Genomic DNA, 24,316 nt, shown 5'->3' with positions numbered 1-24,316 from the left:
CTGTGTGTGACAGTTGCATATCTCTAGTCCATAAGCCAAAAGGGGACTTTGGTATGAATGGGCTGATCGCACACCAAGACAATGGTGGTCGGTTCTATCCTACACAGCAGCGTATCAGAGTATTCCATGTTCTTAAGCGGTATGTAAACATTATGCTGTCTGACCGCAAATCTTTGCGAAAGCCTCTTGAGGAGTGCATGAAGCACAGCGTCAATATTGTGACAAATTTACCTGTGTTGCGATGTGGTCAATGTGATGAAAGCCACAGGAGAAGTTTTGTGGAACCGATATGCAAAATATTTATGAAACCAGTGCTTCCTATCCACCCATTGGACATCACTGACCGAAATGCAGTGGCCAATTTATACAAAAGAAGCCACTGTCGCGCAAAGTGCTTAAACTTCGAATCACTTGTATGAAGTGATGCCTCGGGTTTCTCTTTGCTTTTTTTATGCGTACACATGTGCTTCATCAACAGTGCCTTTCCTACAAGCTGATATGTCTGTTCATTTCAGTGTGATATGTTATGTTCAGTGCTCATTCTATGAAAGTGGTGCTTCTGCTTTTTTTAACTTTTATTAAGAATGGAGTTTAATTTTGTTTCCTACAAGACCATGTCTTTCAGTAGGAAGCATTTTCTTGCCTAGCTGAGATGTTCTTCATGCGTTTCTTACTTAATTGATGCTAAGTCATTGTCTGTTTGATTTGAAGAATGTCGAAATAACGTCCCTTGCCTGTTTGTTTTCTTCTTTTAAACTCATGTGCAAACATATTGTTACGTGGAAAATAACAGTTGTCGGTCCGCAGCCACAACGCAGCTCACTGACAACGTCCACTTCTTTACTCTCAGTCTGAGGCACCTTACTTGGGTATGCCCCACTATGCCCTCTTTCAGTCAGACGAAATCACGTAACACGACCCCCGGCGGCAAAAGCGCCGACCCGGCGAGTTTACGGGGCCACAGCAGGAGCAGTGTGGTAACGCTTGAGCCTTGATACGTGGACGATGTCCCTTGACAGCAGAGCGGAAGAGGTTGATGGATTATCAGGGACAATTTCATATGTAGTGTCGGTCACTCGTCTAAGCACGCGGTATGGGCCCGTGAAACGAGAGAGAAGTTTTTCTGACAGGCCTGCATGTCGCGTAGGGGACCAAAGAAGAACGAGGGAGCCTGTTGGAAAGTGTTCGTCGCGATGCCGCTCGTCGTAACGATGCTTCTGCGAGTCTTGGGACGCCATTATTCTGCTGCGGGCAAGCTGACGAGCATGGTCATCTCGGGTAATAGCGTCGCGTGCATATTCAGAAGTATACTGCGCAGCGGCTGGCAGGAAGGTATCCAACGGCAATGTTGGTTCGCGTCCAAACAGAAGGTAAAATGGCGAGTACCCGGCAGTGTCATGCCGGGAGGAATTGTATGCGAACGTCACGTAGGGTAGTGCAAGGTCCCAATCACGATGGTCGGCCGAGACGTATTTCGATAGCATTTCTGTCAAGGTGTTGTTTAAACGTTCTGTAAGCCCGTTTGTCTGGGGGTGGTACGATGTCGTGAGCTTATGTTGGGTAGAGCAAGAACGCAGGATATCGTCAACCACTTTCGAAAGGAACGTACGGCCTCGGTCTGTCAGCAGTTGACGAGGGGCTCCATACACTAAAATGAGATCGCGTAGTAGAAAATCAGCGACGTCTGTAGCGCAGCTTGTTGGCATGGCTCGCGTAACTGCATAACGGGTCGCGTAATCCGTAGCCACCGCGACCCACTTGTTTCCGGAGGCGGATGTTGGGAAGGGACCGAGAAGGTCCAAATCAACACGGAAGAATGGCTCCGATGGGATGTCGATGGGCTGAAGATATCCGGAAGGTAGTCTCGGCGGCTTTTTGCGACGCTGGCAAATTTCACAAGCGTTGACATAGCGACGTACAGAACGTGAAAGGCCAGGCCAGTAGAAGCGGCGGCGCACACGGTCATATGTGCGAGAGACACCAAGGTGACCCGCGGTTGGCGCGTCATGGAGCTCGCGTAGGACTGTAGAACGCAGGTGCTTTGGTATGACCAGAAGTAGGTCGTGACCATGGGGCGATAAATTACGCCGATATAAGGTGTGGTCCTTTAAGGTAAACATGCGAATGGAAGCGTCTTGCGGTGAAGATTCGAGCTGTTGTATTAGGCGGCTGATATCCGGATCGCGACGCTGCTCGTCCCCGAGATGAAGCAGCTGGTAGATGGAAAGGACGCAGCCCACAGAATCAGTGCTCGTAGGATTGCAGTCGGCCACAGGGTAGCGTGACAGACAATCCACATCTTTGTGCAGTTTTCCTGATTTGTACACTACGGTGTAAGAATACTCCTGGAGGCGGAGTGCCCAGCGGCGAGACGACCTGTGGGATCTTTGAGGGAGGCGAGCCAGCAGAGAGCGTGGTGGTCGGTAAGAACTATAAATGGTCGGCCGTATAAGTAAGGGCGAAATTTCGCGACCGCCCACACCAGCGCTAGGCATTCGCGCTCTGTGATGGAATAATTACGCTCCGAGGTGGACAGCAGCCTGCTGGCATAAGCTATCACGCGATGCTGCCCACGTTGTCGCTGAGCCAACACAGCGCCTATTCCGTAACCGCTGGCATCGGTGCGCACTTCCGTCGGTGCCGTAGGGTCGAAGTGAGCCAGCACAGAAGAAGAAGTGAGCCAAGTGGTCAGGTCGGAAAATGCTGCTGCTTGCGAGGGACCTCAGGTAAACGTCTCATCCGGTTTGAGTAAATCTGTTAGGGGCCGAGCGATTTCCGCGAAGTTCTTGATGAACCGCCGAAAATAGGAGCAGAGCCCCACAAAGCTGCGGACATCTTTGGCGGTTTTCGGCACAGGAAAGTCCTTCACAGCTCGAACTTTTTCTGGGTCAGGCTGTACACCGTAAGCGTCAACAATATGTCCAAGTATTGTAATGCGACGGCGACCAAACCGGCACTTAGATGAATTCAGCTGAAGGCCGGCGAGACGGAATACATCAAGAATTTTTGACAGTCTCTCAAGGTGCGCTTCAAAAGTGGGAGCAAACACAATCACGTCATCCAGATAACAAAGACACGTAGACCACTTGAATCCATGGAGCAGGGAGTCCATCATTCGTTCAAAGGTGGCGGGGGCATTACATAAGCCGAAAGGCATGACTTTGAATTGGTAGAGGCCATCGGGTGTTACAAAAGCCGTCTTCTCTCGGTCCATGGGGTCCACGGCAATCTGCCAATAACCAGAACGAAGATCGATGGAAGAAAAGTAGGCGGCACCATGGAGGCAATCAAGGGCGTCATCAATGTGGGGCAGAGGGTATGCGTCTTTCTTGGTGATGTTGTTAAGGTGGCGATAGTCCACACAAAATCGCCACGATCCGTCCTTCTTTTTAACTAATACCACCGGGGATGCCCAGGGACTGGAGGATGGTTCAATAATGTCCTTCGCTAGCATCTTGTTCACCTCCTTCTAAATTACGCTCCGCTCAAAAGCAGACACTCTGTAGGGACGGCGGTGAACAGGGTTCACATCACCTGTGTGTATGCGATGCTGGACAAAGGACGTCTGCCCAAGAGGTCGGTCACCAAAATCGAAAATATCCTGGTAGGCCTCGAGAAGATGTTGTAGGGCTTCAACTTGCGGAGGCGGAAGATCAGTGGCGATCATGTCTACAATTTGACGGCTGCCCGAATGTGTTGCGAGTGATGTGCGCTGCGGTGAAGCAAGTGTGTCTAAGGCAAGCACTTCAATTTGTGAATCGAGCAACGGACACAGGTGGGCCACAGAAATGCCTTGTGGAAGCACATGATTCATGTAGCCGAAATTGACAAGAGGTAGACAAGTTTTGTTATCTGTGATGCTGAGCACCGTATAGGGCACTGCAACATTGTGCGCAAGGAGTACGTCGGTGAGAGGTGTAGCGTAATAGTCACCGTCGGGCACAGCTGGTGAGCACAGAAAATCGACGTACGTCACAGTTTTCGAGGGCAGGCGAACAAAATCGCTGCATTGTAATCGGCATGTAGGTTGGTACGGGGCGGCACTGATTTGTGGCAGTTCAAGGCGGAGCACACCAGCGGAGCAATCAATCAGAGCAGAATTGGCGGCAAGAAAATCGAGGCCTAGTATGAGGTCGTGGGGACATGTTTCAAGCACGGTAAAAAGGACGACCACTTGATGACCGGCTACGGTAAGTTGAGCTCTGCACATACCGACGACAGGGACTTTTGCACCATCTGCAACTTGGACGACACTGGTCAAGAGGGGCGTGAGGACCTTCTTCATGCGACGACGAAAACGCGAACTCATAATACAGACGTGAGCGCCCGTATCTATCAAAGCTTCAACAGGTGTACCATCAGCATATACTTCTAGGGTGTTCCGGTTCAAACGTAAGGGCAACAGAGGATTTTTGGGTAAGGTCGACAGGGCAGCTTTACCTCCAGAAGCTGCGCAGCCTAGTTTTCCGGGGACGCGCGGCGGTTGAACGATGGCGAGGGAGAGTGGCGACGCGTGTTTGAACGAGAAGGGCGGCTTTGAGGCGGTGGCGACGACGGGGCAGGGTGGCCGTAGTCCTCAGGGGCAGTAAATGCTGTAGACTGAGTGCGGGTCGGATAACGGTGGTTTGGTGGACGGAATGAGTTACTGTAAGCGGGGTACGAGCCAGAAGACATAGATGGCCATTGACTGCGGCAGTAACGAGCGATGTGTCCTGCGCGACCACAGCGGAAGCAGATTGTCTTATCATCAGCTGTTCGCCATTCAGACGGGTTCCTGGTTCGAATAGAGTACGGACGGCGACGTCTCATGTCCACAGAAGCTATCGAGGGACCAGTATTATCCAGTGTGGATGCAGTGGACAGGATACCAAGGTTAGCGAATTCCTGGCGGACAACAGCCTGGATCAAGGCGACAGCTGGCGTTGAGGCGTCGGGCAACGTCGGTAGTTTGTTGGCAGCCGGGTAAGCGGCCTCGAGTTCACGTCGGACGATGCGCGTCACGTCTTCGGTTGTAGACGGATGACAAGGAGTGGCTTCGCAAGACGACGTTGCCGCGGTGTTGGGTAGGCGCTGAAACTGCTGCAAAATGCGTCGACTCTTCGCCTGCTCGAGACGGCGGCACTCTTTGATCACGGCGTCCATGGTCATTACGTTGGTGAATACAAGCAGGCTGAACGCATCGTCGGCGATTCCTTTTAACACGTGCGAAATCTTGTCGGCCTCAGTCATGTTGGGATCGGCCCTTTGACAGAACGCTAAGACGTCTTGAATATAAGTCAAGTAGGGCTCAGTAGACGTCTGTGTACGGACAGCCAATTGCTTTCGGGCATCAAGTTGTTGACCAAACGGGTTGCCAAAAAGGTCGCGGAGCTGTTGTTTAAACATTTCCCAGCTTGTGATTTCGTGCTCGTGGGTCTCAAACCAGGTGCGAGGGGTCTTGTCAAGATAGAAAATGACATTCGCAAGCATAACGGTTGGGTCCCAGCCATATTGCTTGCTGATGCGCTCGTACATGCTAAGCCACTTGTCCACATTCACGTTGTCCTCTCCAGTAAAGATACCGGGATCACGGGGTTGCGTTAGGGCGACGTACCGGGTTGCTGTCGTTGCTGAGGTAGGTGGCGAAGCAGTATCCTCACCCGGAGCCATGGTAGCAGACTTAAGGAGGCGTCCACTGCGTAGCTCCGTTGTCAGAAGAGCACCCACCACGTTGCCAGAAGAGCACCTCCACCAAAATGTTACGTGGAAAATAACAGTTGTCGGTCCGCAGCCACAACGCAGCTCACTGACAACGTCCACTTCTTTACTCTCAGTCTGAGGCACCTTACTTGGGTATGCCCCACTATGCCCTCTTTCAGTCAGACGAAATCACGTAACAATATTGATTGTTTTCTCTTGTTATTTTTCTGTTTTATGCACATATATGTATGTATAGTACCACGCTGGCAGGATCTTGTAGAAGATTGCAGTATTTATAAAGAAATGAATTGAATGAATTCATCATACTGGCTCTTGTCTGCCGTCATCCTGATGTGTTTGTTTGTTGCATTCTTGGATCCTCTGCTTTATGTATTTTCAAGCCGACAATGAACTTTAGTTATGCAGGTGACCTTGCAGATACAATTTAAAAAAAGAAAGCTGGCAAGTACGGGCTTTCCGTGCTTTTTACTCTGCCATGAAAGTGTACCCGACGGAGGAAGGTGTACCCTGACTGAACAGGTAGTGTCAGAACCTCGCGCCGCCTTGTGGTGGACCCGAGAAGCGGTCACGCCGAAGCAGGACAATGGGAGAGTGGGCGACGCAGCAGGCATATAAAAATAAAGGAGGCGCTGCCCTAGATTAGTGGTCAACGCCTCCTCTAGAAAGATGCCTGCCGCATGAGAAGAAAAACAGCTGCCACACGCTTTCCCTCCTTTATTTTAAAATGTTCTCGGTCGCTAGCGTCACTAGTGGCGGACGGTTCAACAACGCAACACTTTGCATAGCCTCCGAAAGACTAGTGCACAGTTGCACGTCTCAAACAACTCTCGACTGACGTGCCCCTATGGGCCGCCGATTAAAAACGCTAAACTGGTACCGCCCATAGAGTTTCCCACAATACTTACTAGAGGGAACTCTGGCGCTAGTGTCTATGGGAGCTGCAACACACGGCGCTTAGCGAGCACGAGAATGCTGGGTAGTACACACATTTGTCTAAACTTCGAACTTCTGGCCTGCTTTTGGCTCCGTGTGTGTTCGTGTGGCTTGAAGCTGTTTTCTCGTGAAACAAAAATCGGCAAATGTTCAGCGATTGCACTTCACCACACTATTTTTTTAATTACCTTTCCAAATTGGGTCACAAAGTTTAAAATGGTTGAATCTTTCTTTCAAAACAAAATCGAAACACAGCAATAAATGAAGCCGCAAGTACGATTCGCCACCCGCAAGCACGAAGACTAGGCAAATGTGTGAACTACCCTGCTGTACCCATCATTCCCATGGTCGCTGAACGATCGCAGCGCCAGATTGCCCTCTAGTTAATTTTGAGAAACTCTATGGTATCGCCCACATAGAGTTTCTCAATATTAACTAGAGGGCACTCTGGCGCTGCGATCGTTGAGCGACCATGGGAATGATGGGTAGACCAGGGTAGTAGTACACACATTTGCCTAGTCTTCGTACTTGCGGGCGACGAATCGTACTTACGACTTCGTTTATTGCTGTGTTTCGGTTTTGTTTTCAAAGAAAGATTGAACCCTTTTGAACTTCTTGAGCCGATTTGGAAAGTAAGTCTAAAAAAATAAAACGGTGAAGCGCAACCGCTGAACAATTGCTAATATTTGTTTCGTAAGAAAACAGCTCCAAGCCACACGAACACACACGGAGCCAAAATCAGGCTAGAAGTACGAAGTTTAGACAAATGTGTGTACTACTACTACCCATCATTCCCATGCTCGCTAAAGCACCGTGCGTTGCAGCTCCCATAGACACTAGCGCCAGAGTTCCCTCTAGTAAGTATTGTGGGAAACTCTCAAGGAGGATACATAAAACTTGCTGGAGTGGAAGCCGCCTATGCGCCGCTACGGGAGAGAGCACGGAGGAAGGAAAAGGTAAGGAGAGGCCCTGACTCACTCGTTGTGAAGCCGGAAGTTGGCCATATTGAGTAGGCAAATTCTCCTCTCTTGTTTACATATGAATGCGAAGCAGAAGGCGCGACTCCCTCTCCGGCTCGGAAAGCACGTGGGCTGCGCAGCGCGTGTGTCGCGACGATCCGAAACTAATGGAACTGGGCTCATCACTCAGAGCCAGCGGGACACCTTCAGCGAAATCGCTTCGTCCGAATAATAACAAAGAGTAACAGCTCGCTGACAACGAAGCAACTACGAAAGAACGCGCGCTAGATGCACTGACAACGGCGAGTGCTTTCACGTCAATAATTGAGCAACTGTACAGACAACACGATCGGTCGTGCGCCTTCTACGGTTGCATTCCGCCACGCGACTGACGCAGCGTCCTGCCACTGTGTCCGTGTTCGCGTGAAACTCACCTGCGTCAGCATTCTGCGACCGTGGTGACTTTGAGCACGGTGCTAGTGACAGTTGAACGTGGTTGCTGTTACGTTGAGATTACATGCAATGCTGGTGGAGAGTGTACCAAGCGGAACAGAAAAGGTGTTTTAATACGCACATGCAAGTTGTTACTGTACACACACAACACGAAACTACGTATGTGCACATGGTCCTCACGGCGTCTTGCTGGGCTCAACAGCGTCGTCCGTTGTCACAAGCAGGAGCACTGCTCAACCGTCACTGACCTCCAAGGCGTTCGTCGTCATTCAGCTTCGTCATGGTGCCCAACGCCATTTCGCTGGACACTAACTGCTTCATCCGCGTCATCCGCCGCACGACACATGGATATGCACTTGTTCTACGCAATGTTGAAACCCCGTGATGGACAAAGAGATGTGTAAACGTTTGCTAAGAGTAATGTAACAGCCAGACGAACACTGCGTAACCAATAACGCGGCGCAGAGCACCGATATTGTCCGCCACGGCTCAGCACGAGACCTGGGGAGGCACACATTCCGCCGCCAGCCGCGGCCGCTCACTGCTAGACCAGCTTCACTGCGCAACACGTAACCATAACAACGCCGCCATTGTGCCTACTGTATATGGCCGCCATGATGTCATTTCCGCCACATTTTTTACGCCCTGCGCGGCTGCGCCGGCTGGGCATGCCCTCTCCTTACCTTTTTCCTTCCTCCGTGGGAGAGAGTGAAGCCGCGCCGAGCATGCGGCGGCCATGTTGCCAGTGGCTGAAAAGAGCCGAGCGCTGCAAACTTAATGTTTCATCGCGCTGCGGCTGAAGTGACTCGTGTTTATATAAAGCAACGAAAACAAGTAACTCTGGTTGTAAATGTATATTGCGACTTGTACGCAGCCAAGTGGCATGTAGAGAACTCAATTAAAGTGCATATGCATCAAATCGCGATGCCTAAAGCAAACACACAATCGAAAACATAGGTGCCCTACTGGTGGTTGAAAATTATTGCCCTTGTCAAAAGTGGTCCCACTTCACTTTTGACCGATTCTAGGTTTTTTTTTTCCTTCGTCATGTGTTGTATCCTCACTTTTACGTATTGTTCGGCGATTTGCCTGCACAAACTGTAAACCTGATTATCAAACGTATCAAAGTCTAGGACGTGCTGCTCTAGTTTATGGAACCAGTTTTTCTCGGAGGAAGCTCATAGAACTTTCAGGATGAGGTGTCTTGCTCTTGACTTCACCGTTGTGATGGAATCACATTCAGCCTGCAGCCGCCTCAGTCCTCGACTTCTTAACAGGGGCTAATGACATCTCGCGACGGTAAAACAAGACCACCTCGCCTCTTACATTTAATTAAAGGCGTCAGCTCATCTGAGTGCATGGCTGCTATGCACTCTTCACAGGTAGTTGCAGTTGGACCTTTCGAACAGTGAAGCCTGCTATGTATGGCACCACGGAACCGACAAAAGCAGAAAAGCTTTCGGGCTAGTCAATGCGATGCGGATTGTCATGGTCATCGAGCTGCAGGACTGGGGCCTAGCGCATGTCAGTGAGATTGCTTCTTGGATGTACCATGGCAGCAGGAGTCGTTGCATTCAATACGGAGAGAACATCTTGGGAGCAGTGTCCAGAACTTGAAGACTTCCGTCTGAACCAATAGACGCTTGTATGTAGCCATAAACTGCGAAGCTGTTTGGTTGTTATTATGGCCGCCTCATCCACGTATTGATTCAAAGACGTTTTCGGCATAGTCTTGACTGAGTTTGTGTGTCAGTAAGTATTTCAGCTCACCCTGGCTGTCAAGTCTGTCAAACATTCTTTCCGTGCTTGCCATGCGTATTCAAAAACCAATGAATCCGTTTTTTTTTCTGTCCTTCTGTCATTGCTGGATCTCTCAGCCCGTTTATGTACGCTCGAGTCTCCACAAAAAAAAAAAAAAAACGACTTCCAGAATGATTCGTTCCCCTGCCGAAGGGGCGCTTTGTACGACCTTGCCAGCGGGTTCCTGGAGTTTAAGATGTCAAACAAGCCATCAAAAGTTCTAATAAACGTAGATCTTGTGCTGGCACCCTTGAATTGCGGCAGCTTTAGCTTTTGTTCGCAGAAGCCCAAAGCGTCGGCAACTGAGGCACTCGATCAGCTGTACAGCATATCACACCTTCATTTTCTTGCTTTTCCCATTGGACGTGGACTTTCGTAAGTTTGTTTCCGAGCCACAACCCTTCTTCACGTTGAAGTGCCTTCAATGCCACTTCATAACCCCATTTCACATGCTTCCCTTCAATGTCAAAGAGGTGGTCAAAGCACTCTGGCGCGAAGTGCACAGAGCGAAGTGATCTCAGTCTTTCGCATTATACTTCTCACGGCGAACGGCCCACTCGCAGAGGCTCCGCGTTACAGGATTTTTAGTAAACCTGTAAAACAAATCCGGACTGTTATGTTTTGCACGCTTGGATCGCGTCAGCTATAGCTCCCTTTAGTAACGAGCGCGGAATGGCTATGTCGAAGACGTTTTCGTGTACGTACAGGTGGAATGTGAGGCCACAACCTTTTTTCAACCTGTTGGCACATCCGTAAATGACGCAAGAGGCAACCATTGTAAACCATTTGTCTTTACAAGCCGACAAGGTGAAACAAGAACGGACGAAATCAGCAGCTCGCGAGGGCGCTGAGCACGCTTTTTGCCACTGGCAAGATGGCGGCGGCTGGCTTCACTCGCACAGCGCCCCTTCCACTCCAGCAAGTTTTATCTATCCTCCTTGGAAACTCTATGACCGCGTGATGATGAATGGATGGGTGGATGTGGCTGTACCCTTTACATCGGGCAGCGGCTAACGCCACCTAGCCATATTACTTAGTGAACTAACCATTAGATTTATCTTTTTTTCCCCTTAAATAGTCAGGTTAAGGATTCGCACTTGGCAGTGAAGGGTATAATTTTCACTCGTGCCTTGACTTTAACCACCAATCAGATAACCTCCTTCTAGTTAAGTCTACCCGCTTAAAGTCTATTTTGCCTTCCCTGTCCCTAAACCCCAGTGCTTTGAAAAACTCTGCGCCATCATCCTGAACTATAGGGTGAAGCCCTTTACAGAACATTATCAAGTGTTCGGCAGTTTCTTCTTCCTCTCCATACGCACTGCATACTGTGTCTACCTCATCGTATTTGGCCCGATATGTCTTGGTTCGCAATACTCCCGTCCTGGCCTCAAACAGTAGAGAATTACCCCGAGTATTATCATAGATCCTTTCCTTGGCAATTTACTGCTTAAAAGTTTGATAGATCTCTAGTGCGGACTTCTTAATCTTGAATAGGAGAATATTCTCCTATTCTTAATTCATAATTGATAGTGTCGGTCGCGAGCGCCATTGCGCGAAAAATTGCTGAAAACTGAAGGTAGGCCAACTTCGTCTGGAGCGCGAGCCATTTCTCAGGCATCTTTCTAGAGGAGGCGTTGTACTGACGCATGCCTTTTTTTTTTTATTTCTTTATGCGCATGCGCCGGACGAGCGCTGGCAACATTGGGCCACCGGTTCTCCAGGGCTAGATCGTTCATTCTCACCTTTCCTTCCTCCGTGGTTCATTCTCCTCCGGTCTGATCGTTTTTTTTTTTTTCTCACGATCTGCGCGCGTTTTCTGAAGTGTAACTTGGTGCGACCAGCAAACGTACGCGGTAAGAAATGCAGCCAATGCATCCTTCAAGTTGACTACTGTGCTAGCGAAAAAAGTGAACTTTTTGTTGTGCGTCTCTCGTGTGCTCTCATTGTATTTTGCCTCTCGGTCTTTGTCTTTTACAGTGATAAGTAAAATCAGCATCGCCTTGGACAAATTCTGCTACCACTTGAGTTTTATCGCCGTGGATTTGACATGCTGAAACGTCACGCAGAGTGGATCTTCGCAGCACACTCAGCCGTAAGTTTTGAATCATGTTTTTGTTGTGTGTCACGTGTGGTCATGGGTATTGCGGGCAAGATTAATGACTTCTACCACATTAATGAAAGCCATAAGAAAGGCCGAGCGTCGAAACGATGAAAAATTGAAATGTCGAAGAGAGAATGCCGAAACCACATGAAGTAACTTTTATCGAGCCATGTGAAAAATAAATAACGCGCTTTGTAAATTGTGACTGCCACTTGTTCGTCTTCCGCCGTGTCACTGTCTCCTGTTCTAGCTGTAACTTGTTCTGCAAATGTACCAGTATCAGCATACTAAAGTGATGTAAAATTTCGTAGGTGTTAGCTGTTGCGAAGCTATAGGCATATCAGTTGGACAGGGTGGCTCTTATGGATAAGCAGAATAAAAAATAGCAGCGCTGTCCAGTGTTTAGAGTACAAATTCAACAGCAATGTAAGGGAGTTGTCATTTCCATGGAAATTGGAGAAGATGCTGTTGTGTTGTTTGAAATAATTCAAAAATTCTTCATAGCAGGCTCAGTGAATTTATCTCTCGTCAGGGTATTCTTTCGCCAAGGCAAATAGGATTTAGACGGGGTGCTCTATATGTTCGGCTCATGTTGATTTGGAAAGCCTAATTCCACTTCCAAAAGTAAATGGTGAGCTTTCTGCAATAGTCACATTAGATACTGCAAAAGCCTACGATAGTGTTGAACACAGTATATTTATTTCTAGATTAGTGAGCTGTGATGTGCCCAATTACATTATATCTTGAGTTTGAGAGTTTCTCTTCGAGAGGCAATTCTGTTGTTACCACGAGGGAATTAATTCTGCCTCATATAAGCAACCAAGGGGTGTTCCGCAAGGATCAATTCTTTCACCTGTTTTATTTAATATTTTATTATCATCAATTCCAGTTTACAAAAATGTTCCTCTTTACGTCTACGCCGACGATATTGTTTTTTTTTTAATCATCCCGAGATATCAATACTTTTTATCAAATCCTAGTCTTACTTTAGTGAACTTGAGGTATGGCTTGGCAAACCGTCTTTTTCGCTTAATGTTAGCAAATGAGCTCTACTTGTATTTCCTGTATTCGTTCCCATATTTCTTTCGCTGCATTATCAGAATGATCCGATTCTGCAAGTAACAGCACCAAAATATCTAGGCATTGTTTACGTAAACAATTTAAATTGGCAGCAACAAATAGGATCAAACACCCGTAAAGCAGAAAGCGCCTTAGGATTGTTACGCCGGTTTTGCAATAAAAATGCAGGGATGCGTAGGGATATGTTATTTATAATATACAAACTTTACGTACGCCCTAATGTGGAGTTGGGTTGCGTTCTTCTTTCTGGAAGTGCTAAGTACAAGACCTGTAATATTGCTATAAAGGCAACTGTGGGTGTGTCTCGGGCTACCTAGGTGTGTTGCGAATAGCGTGCTTTATTTGGAAGCTCGAATTATTCCACTTAATGCAAGACTTTGACAGCTTACCGTGCAAATTTTTTTAAAGCTCTACAATGCGCCCCTCTCCTGTTCTCAGACAGTTTTCATCAAATCTCCAGATTCTTTCTTCAAGCACCTATTGTATCGTTGTCAAAGACCCCAAGTCATTTTCGTGAGGTCTCGGTTATCAAATCTTCACGTTTCTCTTCAGAATTTAACTCCACAAACCTGCTCGATACAGTTGCTCGATACAGTTGACTTAGCTTTCGATGACATTTTTCCTAAAAATGCTAAGTTACTTCCAAAGCACGTTCTGGAGGGCCTCTTTCAAAACTATCTCATTCATTTTCCTACTCATGTGGTAATTTCTACGGATGCAATGCAAAGTCTTCAGAAGTCCAGAGTAGGCATTTTCTCTCATCAGCTTAATTGGTCCTTTGCGCTCGGACTTTGCGCCAATTTATCTTGCAGAATTCCTGGCAAGTACATTGGCTTTTTGAAAACTAATTTCTCAGCAATCTATTATCTCAGCAAAAGCTATTATTATTTTGGATGCCTTGTCTGTTTGTACGCATTTAACGTCAGCCAAGCAGTCTCCTCTTCTCGGGATATTTTGGTCCCTCGTACCGCGTAGCCTATCAGAAGTTCGGTTTCTTTGGGTACCGGGCATGCACGAATTGTACTAAATGAAACTACTGACTGGCTCGCTCTGGCGTCTTTAAATTTCCCAGTGGTACTAGTTGCTCCAGTTTTATTTTATTGCTGCAGAACAGTTCAAACACCTTTTAGTCTTAAAAAACAACGAAACATTACTCCTACTATCTGAAAAGTTTGAGCTCTTAGAGTTCACATGGAACACCGCAAGGTGCCTTTCCCGTCAGTGTGAGGTGACCCTAACAAGCTTTCACTGTAGAGTTCCTCAGTTAAAATATTACCTTAACAAATCGGGACTTTCATTAACTAATCAGTGTGCAGTTTGCAATGAACTAAAAACAATAGAACACTTCCTTTTTTCATGCCACAGTTTTGCCTCACTCCGCAGAATAATACTTAAGAGGCTGATTGGTATGCTGAAATGGGCATTTAATACATCCACCCTTTTATTGTTTCGAGCCAGTCGGGTGCTGGCCGCAGGGCTATTGTGTCAGCGCTACATAAATTCATTCAGGCAATCGGAAGGATACGCTGCTAGTGGTACCGCCAGATAAATCCAATTCTTTGTTCTCCGTCTTTTTTCTTTTACAATTACAAAAAAATCTGGTTAATTGGTTCCTTTTGTCTTTTTCACTTTCTTTTTTTAAGGCACGTTATTATTCATCTTGTTTTAATCCAATCGCTCTCTCTTTTAACAAGCATTGTATAAAAATTTGCCATATGAGATAGTGTGGCCAATCCCCCTTGTGGGTATGAACCAATATCTTATAAGCGACAAAACAAAACAAAGGGAAAAGCAAAACTTAGATCCAAAAAGTGTGACATGACAAAAAAGTACATTCCAGACGCTACTGGAGATGTGAGAAGCAAGGTGAATGTAATTCTATAGAGAAGGTACTCACAAGATCATCTCGTGAAAAAGTGGTCCATGCAAGCTATGCTCCGAATGTCTATAGAGCGACAGTTTTTCGCACTCAAGAGTGGATCAAAGCTCTGGTGGTGGCCTCGGGCAAGGGCCTCGTGAACCTTGTGCAGGAAGCCACGGCAGATGTAAAAGCATCGTCAAGGCAACACCTACCGAGTGATGAAGCCTTCCTCCAGATTGTAAGGACAAGGAAAACAGACTGCCCACATGGGCCGTCTGTCTTGCGTGAGCGGGTCATCGAGCGTGAGTCCCGAACAACCTTAGAAGGTCGTGAGTTTCTGCGACGGGTCGTCACCAGCGCAGATGCAGCTCTACTTCTCATTTATTTCATGGACGAAAATGTCTGGAAGCACCAATGTGGCTTATGGATGGAAAATTTAAAACTGTGTCCCCGCTCTTCGAACAGTTTTACAAAATTCACGGTTATCTTCATGTCCATGTGTCCCCTCTTGTTTGCTGTCTAATGACTCGACGACCGAAGGGCTGAACCATATGCGATGGGAACATGGCTATTGGAAACGAGAGCGAACATGCATGTATTTCGTACAAAGCCGGCGGAACCTTTATGTTGCTTCGATACAGTATCTTCTACAATAGCTGGGTAATGTCGGCATTTTGATGCTTCAGTGTTTTAGTTTTTGTCATTATTTACTTTTTATATTTTTGGCATTTAGACTTTTCGGTGCTTCAGAATTCAGATAGTTCGGCCTTTTGATTTTCGGCATCTGAATGCCACCCCAAGGGGGCAGCTGCTTTGCCTAGTCACCTAAGAGTAGGGAGGGGGAGGGGTTAATAAGGAGTAGGGATGCTTTGCCTAACCCCCCCTGAGGGTAGCCTGCGCAATTATAAAACTTAGTAAGAAATATAGCAGACCAAATCAACAAGGATGTCCTCCACGGTGGAGCAGTGGCTATGATGCTCGGCTGCCGACTCAAAAGATTGCGGGTTTAATCTTGGCAGCGGCGGTCGCATTTTGATGCAGGCGAAACGGCAGAGGCTTGTGTGCGGTGTCAATGCACATCAAAGAACACCAGATAGTCAAAATATCCGGAGCCCTCCACTACGGCGTCTGATATAGTCATATCCTGAGTTTGGAAAGTAAAATCACAGGTATTATAGTTCTACAAGAATGTCAGGCTAGCAGTGTAAAAGGTACAAATCTGCTACTCCTGGAGGCATTGACCATAGTCATGAGCGACTTAAGTAAGGAAGGAGAACTGGCAGTCATGGCCTTCACTCCAGAAATAGTGTGATAGAGATTTTAGTAAAATTCACGGATAGAAATCAGCTCCATGTAATGAATATATTCTTTTGAAATCATACAATTGAGAAGTTGACATGGCAAAGTGCCACTGAGAAACAAAGGAAAAAAACTATAGTTTTATTATGTAAGGATGCAGGTATATTACATGGCGTTAAAGTACTATGTGAGGGAAAAGGTAGTGATGACACATTATCACGTTATTTGATGTAAGGATTGGCCTCTACATGAAGAGAACAAAAATACATGTTTCCTTATTGCTGCCCCTGAAGCCGTCTTCGACAAATCGAACCGGTGCGGCCCAGGCCAACTATGATGATTAGACGAATTAATATTCTCGGGAGTCCTTGTGTTTAAAACTAAGCCTGTGATTCTGCTGGAATGGGAAGTGCTGTGCCTGTGTCTGAAGTTTTTCTATATTTGCACCTAATGATTTAATTTATTAGAAAGCGTGCCTGCCAACATTGCTTTGTCAGTTCTACATCAAGGGTTCATGTGGGTCCTTGAAATTCTTGAATGCCCTTGAATATGAAAAGTTAGTTTTCAAGGCCTTGAAACAGCTGGAATTTTCACAAATCTTTGAAAATTCTTGAATTAAAAAAAATAATTATCTAACTTTTCATAGTGCATTATTGGTGATGGCATAAATATAGTAGGTGCCATATGTAATGTGCCCATCACAAAAGAATTGAGAACATTAGTAGCTTCTTCTGCACGAAACCAACACCATGAATTTCTGGAAACTCAGAAAAGGCAGAAGCAAGAAGATGAGAAACGAAAAAATAAACGTTGCATTGAGGAGGAGGTTGAAATGCTTACAAAAAAAAGAAAAGAAACTAGAAGCTGCTGATAAGGAATTAATAGCTACAGCAGACGCATATGCAGGAAAGGCAGAGACAATTAGCAACTTGATGTGCATCATCGAGTCAAACAATCTTAGGACGACTGCCAAAACCAAGCAGCAAGAGATAGTAGATATTGTTGATAAAAAATCCAGATAAAGAAAAAAAAGCAACAAGGTGTATGATTATTGTTCATTAGTTTTTCCTATTTGAATAAAAGATTGCAACTTGTGTCATACTGAAGGCGATTACCTATGCAAGTGTAAGAAACTGATTGAAAGTTGTCTAAAAATAAAATGTAATTGAAGCCATGTTTTTGACATTTGCTCCACGGATGTTACCCTTTTTTGATGAATACATTCTTTCAATCTTAATCCTCTCCTAAACACGTACAATTGGGTTTTTAACAGACAATGCGGTCCTTGAAAGTTCACACACATAGCCTTGAAAGTCCTTGAAAATCCTTGAATTTTTGTCATGTAAATGAGCATGAACCCTGTAGATTTTAATGGTACTCACATTTTTCAAATTTTATGTCTTATTGTTAAAGTGTCCTTAAACCACCTTGAGGTAGAAATTCAGCTGTGGTGGGGAAATTGTGCACTAGTGTACAACAAACACGGAGCCGTGAGAATTTTTCTAAACGGTGCTGTAATAGCGGAGTTAGACGTGTTTTATTATCGAAACAGTGACTACCACACCTTTTGCTCTCTCCTGCGCTTCCCTCCACTGGTATCCTCTACCACGCCGCTTTGCCCTCTAGTCGAGTGCCCCTCCCAATCTTGCATGGCATACGTCATCGCTGATGCGCTCTTCGAAACACCGTCTACTTCCGGTTGCCGCGACTCCGGCCCTCGGCTTCGTCAGTTGGGTGCGTGTTGGGGAACTGTGGCTGCTGTAATCGTGCCGGTATGAACCCTGCGTTGCGCACACGCCACATGCACGCAGGCAGCAACAAGCAGCGTGGACAGCTGCTTGCAAACTGACTGGAAGTCGTAGGCTCTTGCATGACCAATCACAGCATATTTGGAATATTTGGCTCTGCGCGTCAGAGAGGTGGCACGGTGCATCACGCGAAGGCTTGAAAGGCTTGGAAAGAAGGAGAACTGTTCCTTGAAATTTGTGGCATGCTGGCGGCTCATAGCGCTGCCATTTGTAGAATCGTTGATCGCGATGGCATTCTGCATACGATGTGCCCATTTACTTGAAATGCTTGAAAAAATGACGGAGGTGGTTTATGAGCCCTTGAAGGAGACTTGAATATGCCTTTATTAGTGACCCCGACATTTTTCTCGTTCATTGGCCTTGGTTTCACAAACCCCACACAATTTTGTACAAAAAAAAAAAACTGGACAGTTTAAATGTGGCATTAGAAAGTTAATTGAAACTAATGGCTTAAATCCAAACAAGAGGATAGAATAGCACGAGATTTTCCCTCCAAAATCTGAATTCCACTCTTTTGAATTCTTAAATAACAGGTTATGAGATTAAGGGAAAGTCGGGGGGGTTCAGTACAGTTGAAGGAATGGGACAGCACGTCTACCTCTCCTGCAGTTACATTGAAGATGTTAACCAAGGACTCATGAAGTGGTGCTAACAGACCGATTGTAGGAATTTAATGGCGCGAGTCTGGCAATTTCAGCTCTCTGTAACTAGACGTCGCCTTTTTCATGCGTCAAAGTTGAGCTTGTGCTATTGTAACGTTATCACATTTTAACCGCTTTGCGGACGCCGTGGCGAGTTAGCAGTTACGGTGCTCGGATGCCGACTGCAGGGTCGCGGAGGTCGCATTTTTATGGGGACGAAATGGTGAGGCCCATGTACTGTGCAGTGTCAGTGCACATTAAGGTGGCGGTTCCACTGTCGTCATCTTGTCAGTAATGCCGAAAACACCAGGCACCGCCACTAAGTCAGGAATAGAAGGACAACGATTCAGAGGTCAAACTCTCGAACTTGTGGTGGCCCGTAACACTGGACTAGGAGACGGGAAGCGGGCTGTCACGGTTAGGAGAAATTTAGGTTAGGTTAGGAGCAGGGGCTTTTTTTTCCCTCCCCTTCAACACTTCTATCGTCTCTAAATCCCGTGCTCACTTTAGAGTGCCTTGATGGGCGTGCTCCCACAAGAGTGGTGTCAGCCTTTGTAAGGCCAGGTGCCGCCTCCTCAGCCTTGGCGGCAGCGGAGCCGCCATTCTGACTCCTCCGCCCTGTCGTTTGTGCGTGTTCACTGCGCCCGGATAATTGTGCCAGCGCTCGTTTTTCTCCAGTTTCATGCGCTTGCTACCATCACTATGGCGGGTGTTGTGTGCTGCAGGGCACTAATCATTCCAGAAACTCTGGAAGCTGTATCGTCTTCCAAGATACCCGAATGAAGGCGTTTTCAACAGTGAAAATCAAACATGACTAGTGGCATCCAATGAACAGATCATCCATTTGCAGCGTAAGTTTACGACCGGTATTTCGAATAAACATGCACGCATAATTTGTTCCGGCATCAATTTTGTGTAAGAAACGGACACGCTGACGGCTGCATTCTTGATTCTCGTGTGCATGAATCCTATATCTTACTTCGTAAACATATCTTCCTGCTCTGGTTGGTCCTATATCTGCCTTTCATTCTTGCTTTCTCCGTTGGTCATGTCAATTGCATCGTGAAATATATATTATAGGTGTTTGTCTGCAGATGATATCCTTCTTGTTTTTCTCATAATAATCATTTGAGAGAATTTATATTCCGGAACCATAATATGATAATGAAAGACGCGGTATACAGTGGAAGACTTCAGAAATTTTGAACAGATGTTTTTATGTAACGTGCACCTAAGTTTAAACACTCCGGCATTTCATCTTCATTGAAGCAGGGCCACTGCGGCCGGAATTCGATTCCCGACCTTTCAAGCGCCATAACTATTACAAAGCCACGCAGGTTCTTTCTTTATACATTCCTTTTCTTGGTTTAGGTACGCCTTCCATGTTGGTCTGACGCCCCATGTACGAATGTGTGCAGTTCAAAAAATTTTTTTTCACTGTTTTTGTACTTCAAGTTTTCTTTTCTTCCTGTCTCAAATCATAACGCAATTATTGTTATTTATCATTTACAACCACTGCGAAGCGACTAGTGGCAGCCCTCAGTGAATTTTGCCATAGATCGTATCATTTGTGTAATTGCTTTTGTCAGCGCTACAATAATGCGCAAAAATTATTTGTACACTGCATATCAACAGAGGGAACGGCAGGCATTTACACATGGACACACACTCAGTATTTAAACTCTTTGAGCGTGTATTATAATTAAATGACTAATTTATTTATTAGTAGTGTAAGCTACGAAGGATTATACAGAAGGGCTCATACAAACTGTACTCGGGAGGCGTCTATACAAAGTAGAGGCATGAAGACAAGATGGGGCACCACTGAGTAAAAAATACAAGTGAAGTTGTGCGATGAGTAGATCGTAGGGAAGCAGTTAATACAATGAGAAAGGTGTCCGCCTCGATTGTATAGTGGTCACAGTGCTGGGTTGCTGACGTGAGGCTCGTGGCTTCATTCTCAGCCGCGGCGGTCGCAATCACCAGAGGCTCGTCTGCTGGGTCAGTGCAGGTTAAAAAGCCAGTTCTGGAGTGAGGCGTGGCTTTGGAACATAAAACCCTCATATAATAATTAACATTTATAAAAAAAAGCAAATAAAAGACACTGCCAATATGCCAAACAAGATGCGAAACAGTATTGGAAACACTCAATAACATCTACAGCACTTGGGCATGCAAAAAAAAAACTGCATATCTATAAAAAGAAGCTGAAGGCACTCATAGACACGAGAAAAAAAAAAACAGATACTGTGCATATGCAAAGTACATCTTACGACATATTAGACAATAACGTATTCATCATTCTGGCAAGAACTCAAGGGGAAACAAAGAGCTACTGAAACTGTGGACGCAAATTGTGCGCTAGCAATGTCAGCAATAATAATGATAAAGTTTTTCTTTCATCCTAGCAGGATGTATTTGCACAGCACTGTCCCTCTGCTTGTTATAATGTGTACAATACGTAAAATGCCATTTAAAATAAATGAGTAAATCGTTGGTAAACTTAGCAAAGTAAGACACTTGTTTGTGCTTAGTTATAACTTCACAAAACTAAAATGCATTTGATGGGTACACTCGGTCCTGCAGACATGTCTATGAACACTTTCGGCAACTCTTTATGTATTTCGAATGCATAGTTCAAAAGAAAATTAAGTATTTAGACTCCCCTCTGTTTTTTCCGGCGTAAGGAATAGGATTCGTTCTCAACATAACATAGTCAACGTCTGCCTCTATTGCATAACTCATGCGCAAGCTGTCAGTTTACATGAATTACGTGCTCTCTCGATGAGCATGCATTTAGGCAACATCAACTCTAATAAAAGATTTCCAAGCCTCGACAAGAAGAGAAGCAAGCTAGCCTGCTCCTAATTCCGGGCATATCAGGGCACCACAAGCACGTTTTGTAGTGCGGTTTCCATACTGCTGAGCTGCGGCAGGAGGTGCAATGGTGGCCGTTGTAACAGACGATGCGCCTGTCCTCACCCTTAGCGGAGCACACGGGCATCGAGACACCCTGGCTCACTTGTCCTCGCCCACTTGTCCTCGCCCACAATGTTTTTCACACGAGGAACAATGGTGCCGCAAACCGCTGAAGTTTACTTGTGGTTTTCTGGCTCTCGACCATTCTTGCCTCACTGGCCAGCGGCCCTACATGACAGTGAGTGCCGGAATGCACGGCTGGCTGACAAACTCTCTTGCATAAGTCGCATCACAATCGAACCATGAGACATTGTTCGGTGTACATGTGTAAATAATCCCCCTTTGTAGCTTACTTCTGCCTGGCCATCTTTCATTTGTGATAATGTTGAGCCAGACAGCGGCCATCATAACGAAATCGCCTCTTCTCTTTATTCATTTGTGTGTAGTTTCTCAAGTTCGTAGCAACTCATTTCTATAACTCTCTACCACGCCACCAATGATAACTGTCTCTCAAAAGGGACGCCTCAACCGGAACACACACAGGAAAGGGGATGAAAATGTAACAGAGCGGGGGAAGACGACAAGGGGGGGGGGGGGAACTACTCTACCCCTCTTGTGCCACCCAAACATGTGCGACACGCCAAACTGGTTGAGGAGGGGGCGCGAAAAGTGCCGCGATCAGGTAAAATGAAGCGCTGAGCAGGGGCTTCTTTTTTTTCTTTTCAACGACAAACCTCTGTCTCTCTCTTTGCTTCTCTAAAAACCGTGGCTCACTTGTCCTCTGCTGAGCATTGTTTTTCACGCTGCAAACCACTCACGTTGGCTGCTTGCCCAGCTATCCTCCGTGACAAATAGCGCTGGAATGCAAGGTTCAGTGATGAGCTCTATTGCAGATCTTACATCCCAAGTGAACCATGAGACGTTACATCCTTCCGTGTACATGTGTAAATGATTCCTCCTGTCGCTCTCCTTTACTCTTACCTCATTTACTGATTTCCATTATTCAATCGTAGTCTGAGCTAGGCAGCGGTCATCATATCAAACTGTGGATTTCCTTTTCTCTATTTCTTGCCATCCCTATCCGGTAACACACCTTGACACAAGCAATCTATTCACTAAAGATTTATTTCTCTCGAGAAAGAATTGAGGTCAACAACATGTAAATCCAATGCAATATTTATGGAGTAATCACCAGGTAATATACGGCGGCTGCATTTCCGATGGAGGCGGAAATGTTGTAGGCCCGTGTGCTCAGATTTGGGTGCACGTTAAAGAACCCCAGGTGGTCTAAATTTCCGGAGCCCTCCACTACGGCGTCTCTCATAATCATATAGTGGTTTTGGGACGTTAAACCCCACATATCAATCAATATCAATCAATCACCAGGTAATATAATATGTCCAGCTACTCTCTCTCTCTCAATATGTGTTTGTCACGGTGTAAGAATGTACATGTGCTGACACTGTCCCCGCAATGCGTTGAAAAGCACAATTATAGCACGTCCAGATAATGTTCGGGCCGTTATCAGTTATCTCGTAGATGGTGCTACGAGCGGATCTAGCCGTCTTGGTTTCATCAACACGCTCGATGGAAACGTGCATGCTGCTGATTCTGGGTCTTTTTGTTGGCATGTGTGACCGCATTGTTTGTAAGCCAGGCTTTTTTCTTCGCGTATGTTTAATTCTATTCTGTTGACGAAGATGACACCAAATTGCTAAAAGGTTCTCGAAAGGCTAGAACGTGTTTTGTATTGAATTACTGAATTGCCGTTCTGGTTTTGTAATTGTGCGGGCATGTCTCTCTCTTCAAAGTGACGTCTGACAGTGATAGTTGATATATATATTGTCATATATATATATTGTCACTGATATATATATTGTCATGTTGATATATATATCAGTCCGGTTTCATTACGACAATAATATTACCCGCTAACAAAGCTTTTGGCCTACGCATCTGACAACATAGAAATGATTTGCCTCATCAAGCACAGCCGGAACGCACAGATAAGTGGTCGCGGATGTCGTACGGTTTCCCCCCCTCCCTTTTTCTTTTCTTTCTTTTTTTTCTTCTTCTTTAGGTTTTAACGCACATTCTGTTCCTTCACTGACAAGGAGCTGACAGCTAGGTGGTTTCGTTAACTTTTTCATACATGCGCGCATGTCTTCCCAGTGAGCCGCAACTGTGTGGTGACTGTCCCGGATGTCGTACAGTCCCCCCCCCCCCCCCCCCCTGTTCTTCTTTTTTTTTCCTTCTCTAATTTTTAACGCACATTCTGTTCCTTCACTGACAAGGAGCCATTGCATATACTGAATATCAATGGCGGTGCCTCAATTACCGGCTTTTTCATTCCTCCCGACGCCATCAGCACGCACTCGAAGCACTTAAGCCCTCCCCATTAACTTGTCCTAAACTTCAAAGAGGAACGAGCCGCCAGCGGACTACACGGAAAGGTGAAATACAAGAACGGCGGCTCACTGCCCACTTGGGGAAGAGTGGGTGCGGGGGAGGTATTGTTGACAATGATGACATTGCTCATCTACCTCTGCCCTACTCTGTTGAGATGCTGCCCCTTTCTAATTACGCCGTGTCAGTCTTGCTTCTTCTCCTAGATTTTCTATATTTTATTTAATGTTTGTCCTCCCGTTTCGCTGTTTCTTCTTCTTTTTTTCTCTCTCCCTCTCTTTTCTTTCTTTTTTTTTCCTTTTTTTACTTTTCTTTTGACCCCTTCCCTCCTGTCTCGACAGGCTATAAGAAGACAC

General features: G+C 46.1%; 2 protein-coding genes across 7 annotated transcripts in view; one reads left to right on the top strand and one right to left on the bottom strand.

Moving 5' to 3' along the window:
* LOC142775779 (uncharacterized) overlaps positions 1-24,316 on the bottom strand; it is a 198,675-nt gene that overhangs the window by 95,207 nt on the left and 79,152 nt on the right. The window contains exon 5 of one of the 6 annotated variants that reach the window (XR_012887002.1): positions 19,510-20,629. The exons of the other annotated variants lie outside the window; for them this stretch is intronic. The gene's annotated coding sequence lies outside the window, so the exon portion shown is untranslated. Of the gene's footprint in view, positions 1-19,509; positions 20,630-24,316 lie in introns of those variants that run through there. 6 annotated transcript variants of the gene reach the window in all.
* The window catches only part of LOC119176519 (poly [ADP-ribose] polymerase 2-like), a 47,873-nt gene continuing 33,763 nt past the window's right edge, over positions 10,207-24,316 (top strand). Inside the window, exons 1-2 of the mRNA XM_075877803.1 lie at positions 10,207-11,698; positions 11,823-11,937. Coding sequence (XP_075733918.1) covers positions 11,893-11,937 — 45 coding nt within the window. The 5' untranslated portion in view covers positions 10,207-11,698; positions 11,823-11,892. The remainder of the gene's footprint in view (positions 11,699-11,822; positions 11,938-24,316) is intronic.

Source organism: Rhipicephalus microplus, chromosome X (genome assembly GCF_043290135.1).
Source record: "Rhipicephalus microplus isolate Deutch F79 chromosome X, USDA_Rmic, whole genome shotgun sequence".
Taxonomy (NCBI): domain Eukaryota; kingdom Metazoa; phylum Arthropoda; class Arachnida; order Ixodida; family Ixodidae; genus Rhipicephalus; species Rhipicephalus microplus.
Note: the sequence above shows the minus strand (reverse complement) of the source record. Positions and strands in the feature narration are given on the sequence as shown.